Below are 9,652 nucleotides of genomic sequence, written 5' to 3' on the forward strand. Positions count from 1 at the left end.
AAAACAGAAGAAAGCTCAATTAAATCAACAAGTGGGGATCTCGGAGTAAAGAAAATATTTTTCATACAATCAGACTGAGAAAGGTGTTGTGCTTGGGAATTAATTCACTGAGACCCAGATCTTAAGACCATTCCAAAGGGAGATGGTATTTACAGGAATCTCCATAAAAAAGCATGCCGATAATTACACGTGAAGAAAAAGTTCTTGAATTGTTCTAAATTTATGTTTCAGGCTTCATCCAGTCCCTAGCTATGCAAGACCAACAGACCGAGTAGTATGAGGGGCAGATCAACTCATTTCTGCCATTTACATAGCGTTATCGCACGGTAAGAAGTAAAACAGTCATCTCAGTGATCCCTGATGGCTGTCCAGCATATTCTTGAGAGCATCTAGCCAACCACAAACTGGAGCTAACACTGCATGCATAAGCTGGCACATAAGTGACAATGTTCCAGGGCACAAGAGAGCTACCTGCTGGTTTCTAGTAATGTAGAAAGAAAGAAAATATGGTCAGTTCAGTAGGGAAAGATCAAAACACCTGCGTAATGAAACATGAAAAGGCAGACAGGATCCTTTACAGCTTTTGATTGTCCTTGATAATACCACCCTTTTAGACAAACAGTCTGAATTGATCTTCCTGAATTTGAAAATTGTTTCATGTGACTAAAAACCCATTTGCATACAACTGTGCCTGCACACAGGGAAATAGATAGACAGAAAGTCATCCCTGTTTTGCTCCTTTGCAGAATCCATTCAGTTTCTGGGTGCAGATCCCTGAAGGGCAGGAGCACTGCTTTTTCGAGCCTGTGGCCCATAATTGAACACAGCCTTCGTAGTGTCCCAGCTCCCACACTGGCTAGCAGAGCTTTGTAAGTAGGCCTACAATTGAAATCTAGTGTCTGCTGAAGTCCATTCAAAGTCATTTAGTGGGATGAGGCCTGCAATGGGTCAGTGGTCCTGAAAGAAATCCATAAGCATGAGGGTAGCAAGAAACAACTTGTGGCCTCCTGAACATCATTTTGATTGCTTTACCCCTCCTGAGGCAGGAATATTGTTGTTACCTTTTCCTCATTCGTTCCAAAGCTGGAGTCCAGTCTTCCAGTAGGGCCCTGGAGTCAAGTACCTTGGTAGAGATTTGCCATATTCCAGAAATAGTTGCCAAATATAGTAAAGTTCATGTAAAACTAGGCATATTCAGCTACCTTGTTCTGTTAATCAAATTGCTCAGAGCAACATAACGTCAGTAAATAGATAATTATTTGGGGCAAGGTTCTTCACACTTACTGTAATGAGAGTAACTCTCTTTACAAGAGGCCGCCTCACATCAGTGAAATTACTAAAGTACTGTGAGAAAGGGGTCAGAATTGGGCTTTAATAACTTTAGTGTTCCATGTTCCTTGTTTTTATTCCTTTTACTTTTCATTCTAGTCATATTTTCTTTATGATTTTACATTTTTTCTTTAACTTGTTTCCTAATTTTAAAGGTGCATTTCCTTCCTTTTTTTTTTATTTCCCTTTATTTTTTTATTTCCTGTCCTTTTTTTTCCCTGGATTGTTGTGTTCTTTATAGCTTCTCCCTTTTATTTCATCCTCACCTCTTCATCCCTCACCAGAAACAAGTGCTAGTTCTTCTAAGGAAAAAAAATTATGGTTGTTTCCAAAGAAAGGACGTTTAAAAAGAAGCTCTGCCTAAGCAAGGACTGCAAGATTCATCTCTACTCTTCCTGTCCCTTCTGTATGATTTCTTCATATTGTCTCATCCTATCTCTGTTCTCTTCTCTTCTTTGTTTTCTCTTTATTCAATTCTACATCATTATTCCTCCTTTTTTCCATTTCATTTTCTTCTTCTCAGATGCATCCCTATTCTCATTTCTTTAACTTTTCCACCATATGTTCTCTTTGTGGAAATCACTGGTTTCCCCTCATGCTCAGAGACTTGTGTCTCCATGAAGTTCCTTTCTTCCTTCCAAATTCATTTTACTGTCATCTGTTACTATAAAATTAAAATGCCTCCCACAAACAAATTATTCTTCTTTCCCCTGAGCACCAGTCCATTTTCCATTAACAATGTTTTGTCCTGCCTCTCTTATCCAATTTACTTTCCATTGGACTTCCTCTGCCAGCTATTTCTCCTCCTGTCTGACTGGGGAAATCATCCCCTGTAACTCTGCACAACAGAAATTTGCTTTCTCCTTCAGGGTGCACTGATTTCTTTAGCAACTCTTTCCCCTAACTATTAAAATCACAGCAAATTTGCACTCACCAACAAACTCATGCAGGATTTTCAGAAGAATTCAAAAGTGGAATAGTATTCCCTTCGGTAGGAAAAAAGGGGTTTCAATGCAGGAAAGCCTATGGATTTTATTTCTTCCACTCTGCTCACCCACCTTCACCATCCACCAGGACATGTGGGGGAATTTTAGCTGGCTTCCTTTTTGCTAGGGGTTATGCACACATATCCCCTAAAATAGTCCCAGACAACTCTCACCTTTCTCCAGCACCCAGTAGTTTCATAGACATGTACACTGGGAATCTTCAAATGCTGTTACTGTAGATCCCAACCACTCAATGAGATTGGTATTCTTTATTTTCCTGTTGGCACTGTGCTGCCTTCTCTAGGATATCCACTTAATTTAAAAAGCACTGGTTTATTTACAGTCTTCAATGAGCTACTCTTCCTAAAATGTGAAGTGCACTATACACTTAACTGTTCTGAGACCTCAGAACTTATTAAAAAAAAAGTCCATTATCTATTTATTTTTATATATATATGTATATGTATGTGTTAGTTCACAGAGTCCAAGATTATGTATTTATGGCATTTTAATGACAATAGAGTAAAACAGACCAGTGCTGTTATATGATGATGTTAATAGAGTAGTCTTCATAGTACTATTTGAATTTTAACGGAGCTGATAGAAATCAAGGGACTGCTTCTATGGATTTCAAAGGGCTTTGAATCACACCTGAAGTAGAAGTGGTTCTGATTTGATACAAATGCTATTTTCCCTACAGTTCAGGGATAAACAGCTTCAGTGTTTGGGTCCACCTCTATTAGTACTTTCCTCCCCCCAAAGGCACTACGTAAGAATGAAGCCTCTTTCTCAACGGATACTCCACCATATATTAAAATCTACTCCCATATTCCTGATGTGCATCACAGGGTTTTTTCCATCTCAAGGAGAGCTCAGCCTAATTATTCCCTCGTCCAAGCCCCCTGAGCAGGAAAGCACTTTCCATGATGTTCACTGTTGCAACAGTGCAATATCAGAAGGATCCAGAAGAACTTGGCAGAATTTATCTATAATCATGGGCAAGCAAATAACCCCTTAGCTTTCTTACCTCCCTTTTTATTCCTAACAGGAGTTGGGGAGGTTTACAGATGCCAGTTGCCATAGCGTTTGCTACTTTGAAAGTTCTCTGGGAACACCTGAATCGTCCTTTGTCACATCCCTAATAGCCTTAGTCAGAGGCCTTAAAGTGAAGGAAGGAAAGAGGTGAGGAAGGTCACCATCTTAGTGCACTTTGCTCAAGGGAACCTTTGAGGCCATTATCATTTATGATTTTGTACATTTATCTGTTGCTCTTCAGAGACCCAAAGGGCAGATAAGCATCCAGCTCCATTCAGTGTCTCTGAAAATCAGAACTGGTATGCTAGATAGACTGTGTATGGGGTAAGTAGGAAAATTTCACACCTCTGAAGACAGTTATTTTACAAACCTGAGTGGCCCCTGTCATAGTGCAGACTACTTAAAACCAAATAATATGTGCCCTAGCTTTATACTGAATGAGTGCATGCATGTGTGCACAGGTGAGCTCAAGCAGAGCACTGACAACAGGAAGGACGATTCTGAGTGTGGAGCAGTGTCAAATCTAGGTTCAGCCTATGTGCATGTTTACCTGTATGCATAGTTCACATGGTCCCTGGTTGCATACGCGAGTATTTTTAAAATAGTATTGCTATGTGTGCTTCTTACACTCAAGTTGTGAATCGATATAGACTAAACTTATACAGCAGAAAACCCTCTTCCCTCTGTCTATTATTGGACTAAAAGATTTTTTTATAGGGCATTTCCATCGTAAGAGAATTTTACATCACGTTTATAAACACCTGAAAATAAAAGCTTTGTTACTGTAATGCTGACAAGCCCTTAGCTATAGCAGTACTAGCAGGAGCCACTCTCATAGAGGATTCAGAATAGTAATGTAGTCTAGCACCGTCCTTGGACAACTGCTTGCATTTACGGAAATTGATGGGTTATTGTGCTGCAAACTTTTCACCTAAGAAGTCTGAGGAATGAGGTGAAGAACAATAGAGATGTCTCGCTGGGAGAATGGCTTCACTACACGCAGGATTGCACAACACTTTGAAATCTTCCACCATCCCAGTCCCATGCTGTCTCTGACTTGGCAAGCGCTTTTATTTAGCCAGGTATCAGTAGCTTGGGGGGAAAAAAAGTTCCGTTCTCCAGCTGTTGTGTCATTTCCCTTGATAAGTCCTAAATTGACCGAGTTATCCAGCACCAAAGGAGCTTTCCTGTGGTAGACATGCTTTATTACGTGCCCTTTCAGGGACAAAGGCTTCTGTGTCAGTAAACTGCTATGGAGAGGAAGGACAGATTTATTCTCACAGCATCATAAGCATTATCTTCTGAGGGGCTAATGTAAAAGTAAAAAATTGTGCAGCATTACCATCCAAAACCTAATGGCTGATGTTGCTGCTCCTTGATTATCAACCTGATGGGAGGCAGAATGAAAACCTGGAAAGGCTGCTTCTCAGAAGGGCATATTTTAAAGGATTATTTTTAAATTAAGGTGTTTCTAAAGGCAGCATTTTGTTTGGGCTTGTTCATTTGCTGGGTTATTTTGGACGTTTGGCTGGTGATTTGGGTTAGGTATTGTGCAAAAGGGAAGGAAGGTTTGTGAACCTCCTTATTGGCGTTAGTTTTAGATAAAGCAGAAAGTCTGGATTTCAAATTAAAAACCCAAGCAGTTCATGTGCATATTTAGCCCTCCCCACAGACTGCAAATAAATATATCAACACCAGCCTTCCTTCCGTATGTGATAAGAAGGGGAAATGGGGAATGTGACTTGTCAACCTGGGGGAGATTTTGCAAGGCACAAATGGCAGTGAGGAGCCCAGGCACTGCCTCACCCAGAGGTGAGCTGGCCATTTTCAGGAGTTCAGCAACAAAGTATGTCTTTGAAAATCTTTCAACAGCACCTGGAAACACTGCAGCCTAGTTAGCATTTTAGCAATCTGAACATGCTTCGTAACACACCTGACAAGGCAAGCCTGTTTCTGTTTGGGGAAGAAGAGAAAGGGATAAGTATTTAAAACAATGAACATCTTGACAATGAAAGCTGGTGTAAGCCTAGCCCACTCATGTGTGACGCGAAGAACTGATATGATTAAAAAAATATTTCAACAGATCCTCAAACAGCCACTGGAGAGGTGGATGGGGTGAATCTGGAAGAAATCCGAGAATTTGCCAAAGCTTTTAAAATCCGGCGCCTGTCCCTTGGCCTGACACAGACTCAAGTTGGCCAAGCCCTGAGCGCCACCGAAGGCCCAGCCTATAGCCAGTCTGCCATCTGCAGGTAACAAGTTACATCATAAACTCTCCTCTCCTCTCTTTGTTCTTACTAATTATTCAGCTTATTGCGAGGAGCATGCTTGTGTTTGAGTCTCATGTCTTTAGAATGTATTATTTAAGCTGGGACTTAAAATTAGCCAATAATGTTGGTATCTGGCAGCTAAAATGTTCTTATTGTGTACCCCTAAAGTAACTAGCCATTTTTTCCCCTCCTTTTTTAAACAAGTGAGAAACAATGTTCCTGGCATTGAGACTTAATTCAGTAGACGAGCTGGAGACCCTGCTGATGCTGGATAAGCACCAGCTGACCCTCTTCATACTGTGCCATTTTCTACAGATAGGGTTACTGAACAAATATTTCATGGCTGCATCCCTGCTAAGTTAAAACCTGTATTACTGTGGTTAGCACTTCACATATAGGATGTTAATGATGATTTACCTAGGCAACACAGAAGGGAAAAAATTATCCTTCCTGCTGTCTTGCAAACCAGCAGCTATTCATCTTTTATCACCCAAATGTTTACTAAAAAAAACAGACAACCCATGTATGCAAAGTAGAAGTAGAAATCTGCCCTAATCGTAAGAAATGATATTACAGTCTTGACAGAGTTAAAGTAGTTAGAAGCAAACACCGTATATGCACGTATGTGTGTTACAGTAATCCCATGTTTATGCATGAGGTAACAAACACACTTAGGTAACAGCTTTTTCCTCCTGGGCAATGCCTTATAGTCCTCCTCCATCAGTGAAAGCCAAGAAACCAACTCTAAGCTCATTTAAGTGGATTTTGTTCTTGGTGATCCATGAAATGCTCTGTCTTTTTATCTGCTCTTTATACTTTTAATGTATTCCCCATAGAACGGAAGTGTACTTTTCCTGCAGTTTAAGACTAAGGTTATAAATAACATCAGTATGGGGTAGTGAGCTTGCAGCTCACATTTTGCTCAATGATTTTCCATAAAACCCATTGATTGTTGTTAAATACAAAAAGCTCCATAGGATCCTCTCACTTCTATGGTCTCCCCTACTGTTTTTTCTTATAAGATACCTCCCTGTAGAAAATAACCTTTATTCAGTCTATACAAGGATACTACTGCTGGGAAATTTGTTTCAAGACTTGTATATTGTTATACCAAACAACACGTACTGCAGTATCAACACTAACAAGCAATGCCAATGATATGAATGCTATTGCTCCCTGTTGCTAAGGAATAATTTTATTATTTTTTTCTTCTCTGTGGTCAATTGGTAAAGAATGCCTAAAACGGGTGGAGTTTTAGCAATTGCCAATTTGTTGTAGCCTTAAGTTGCTATTTAACATACTATGCTTTAAAAATTGCAGTTTCCTTTGCTTTTGTCTAGTTTTCTGTCTTCTCATTTCCTCCATCTACCTCACACCTGAGAAAACCACTGGGGATGGTTTGAATTTTAATAAGAGAAAGGGTTCCACACTGACCGATTATCATGAAAACCCCAATAAAGGTGAAGTTGGAGCACAGACATGGCTAACGAAAGCCCAGAATGTGGAAACCTATTACAGAGGGCTCCTTAGAGGGGCAAATTTCTCAGAACATGAGGACTGGGTGCAGAAGCTGGTCCCAAACACTTGCAAGGTTATAGTTTTTTTAATTTCATTTGACCCCTCCAGATGGATATCACTTTGGGGTGTAATAACCTGCTATGACTGTGCATTTCTTGTTAAGCACCAAGACAAGCTGCTGCAGTGGCAGTATGCTGTTCCACGGAAATAGTAGGTTTAACTTTTCTTTTAATGGTAACAAAGGAGTTTCAGTATGAACCCCAGGGTAATGGAAGGGGCAATAAGGTAAGCAAGTTGAATGACCAACTCAGAGACAGAAGTAGAGTCTCCTGGTGGCCTGTGCAGGTTGTATCAGCAATATACCACCTTGCTGATATGTTCTGCGTGCAAATAACGGCATTTTCTTAACTTGAGACAATGCGTTCTAAAACATACACTTCAGCCTGAAATATCACTGGACACCAAGGAAGGACACCTTGCAGTCAATACCACACTAGGATCCCAGGCACCAGTTACAAATTCTTTGGAGTGTTATTATCTGAAATTATTACTTGTCTTATTCTTTGCTTGTGAGAAATGCTTTGTTTCTTGCTGGAATATTTTCTGCAGCCGCCACGTGCTGAATAGAGACACTAAAAATTGCCAACTCCAGTCACTGAGTTGCTTTGCACAAAGGCATTGATTCGGTCGGTCTCATCTCCAGAGCGCATTGTGATTAGTGGCGGCAGCGGTGCTTCAGCACCGGGCGGGCTGGAGAGTGCAGCAGCGCCACGCAATAATTGTTACCTTTCCGCAACGTTAAATACTGCAATGTGTGGGGTGGACATAGGTGAAGTGGGGAAATATGAATGGGTGGCATCAGAGGAGTTGGGTTAAGACTTTTTTAATGCGTAGCAAGAGAGGATGAACTCGGTAAATGAAAGAAACGAGTACTTATATTATAAGACTTGGAATGTGAACTGAGCTCTTCTGCTTGTTTTTGAAAGGATTAAAGCTTTGTGTGGCTGCTTTTCCAGATGTTTTATAATACTTGTAAAATCTGGTTTGGCAAAAGACTTTTGATGGCAAAATGATATATAGAAGACCTCATTTACAGGAAATGATATCATTCTGGTACAGTTTGCAGAAATCCCACAATAAACCCAGCTTGGTGCCACAGCATATTAGTAGACTATTATGCTGGGTTTCATCTGGAAAACATGAGTCTGTCTTTGCACATTGTGGGGGCAGTCAAGATAATTGCAAAGTGTCCAGCTGTTTCAGCTGAACACCACCGTAGCTATGGGAATCTTTTTCCGACCCAGAAAAGGGATATAGCGTTAACTTGCAAACAGTGAAAATTGCTGAAAAATGAAAGGAAAGGAAACCTGATATTCAGAGGCTAGTAACTGCCACTATTAAAGCTGTGGTGTTTGGACAACATGGGATGGGAGGGGAAACAAAAGGATTAATCTCAAAAACGAGATTATAAAGAGCAATTGCCTTTGATGTCATTTCCTGTAATTAGACTTAGCCTTAAGGGTTTTGAAGATCATCAGAAATATGAAAACGCAACTCATAACCTGTATTATTCAGTGTACTTAGAATTTTGTTGTAGTGCTCGTTTTGCATTAGCTTAAATATCTAGCTATATATATTTATAGATATACCTATCTGATAGTTTTCGTAATCCATTGTAAATTACCTCTGCCAGTCAATTAGTCAGGCAGGCAGGAAGTCCCACCCTGGCAGAGCATCAGTGTAAGACTCTTCTTTCTCAATTTTCCCTCAGACACACCATCCTGAGAAGCCACTTTTTCCTACCACAGGAAGCCCAAGAGAACACTATAGCTAGCAGTCTGACAGCCAAACTGAACCCTGGCCTTTTGTATCCTGCCAGGTTTGAAAAGCTGGACATCACCCCTAAAAGTGCCCAGAAGATAAAGCCGGTGCTTGAGCGGTGGATGGCTGAGGCTGAGGCCCGCCATCGAGCAGGTATGCAGAACCTTACCGAGTTTATCGGAAGTGAACCATCCAAAAAGCGCAAGAGGCGTACCTCATTCACGCCACAAGCCCTTGAGATCTTGAATGCCCACTTTGAGAAGAACACGCACCCCTCTGGGCAAGAAATGACAGAGATTGCAGAGAAACTGAACTATGACCGGGAAGTAGTTAGAGTTTGGTTCTGCAATAAGAGGCAAGCACTGAAGAACACAATTAAACGTTTGAAACAACACGAGCCTGCGACAGCAGTTCCTATGGAGCCTTTAACAGACTCTCTGGAAGAAAACTCCTAAAAACAAAACAAAACAAAACCACACACAAAAAAACCCGCACCAACAGAAACGTAACCATTCGAACTCTGTGAAAATACCTGTTCATCACCCTTGTAAGTAAAAGACTGAGAAAACTACAAGAAGGACAGAACAGTTTATAAATGTCCGTGGGTTTTCCTATTTAAAAAACAAAACAAAAAAATACACAACACTTAGCGTGTGTGTGTGTCGTAGAATTAGTTCCCAAAAAAAAAAGAAA

At 40.6% G+C, this 9,652-nt stretch overlaps 1 protein-coding gene across 1 annotated transcript in view; it reads left to right on the forward strand.

The window, feature by feature from the left end:
• POU6F2 (POU class 6 homeobox 2) overlaps nt 1–9,414 on the forward strand; it is a 320,325-nt gene extending 310,911 nt beyond the window's left edge. The window contains exons 9-10 of the mRNA XM_075495605.1: nt 5,434–5,602; nt 8,910–9,414. Coding sequence (XP_075351720.1) covers nt 5,434–5,602; nt 8,910–9,414 — 674 coding nt within the window. The remainder of the gene's footprint in view (nt 1–5,433; nt 5,603–8,909) is intronic.
• Nucleotides 9,415–9,652: the final 238 nt, after the last annotated feature.

This window comes from Mycteria americana, chromosome 2, assembly GCF_035582795.1.
Source record: "Mycteria americana isolate JAX WOST 10 ecotype Jacksonville Zoo and Gardens chromosome 2, USCA_MyAme_1.0, whole genome shotgun sequence".
NCBI classification, from domain to species: Eukaryota; Metazoa; Chordata; class Aves; order Ciconiiformes; family Ciconiidae; genus Mycteria; species Mycteria americana.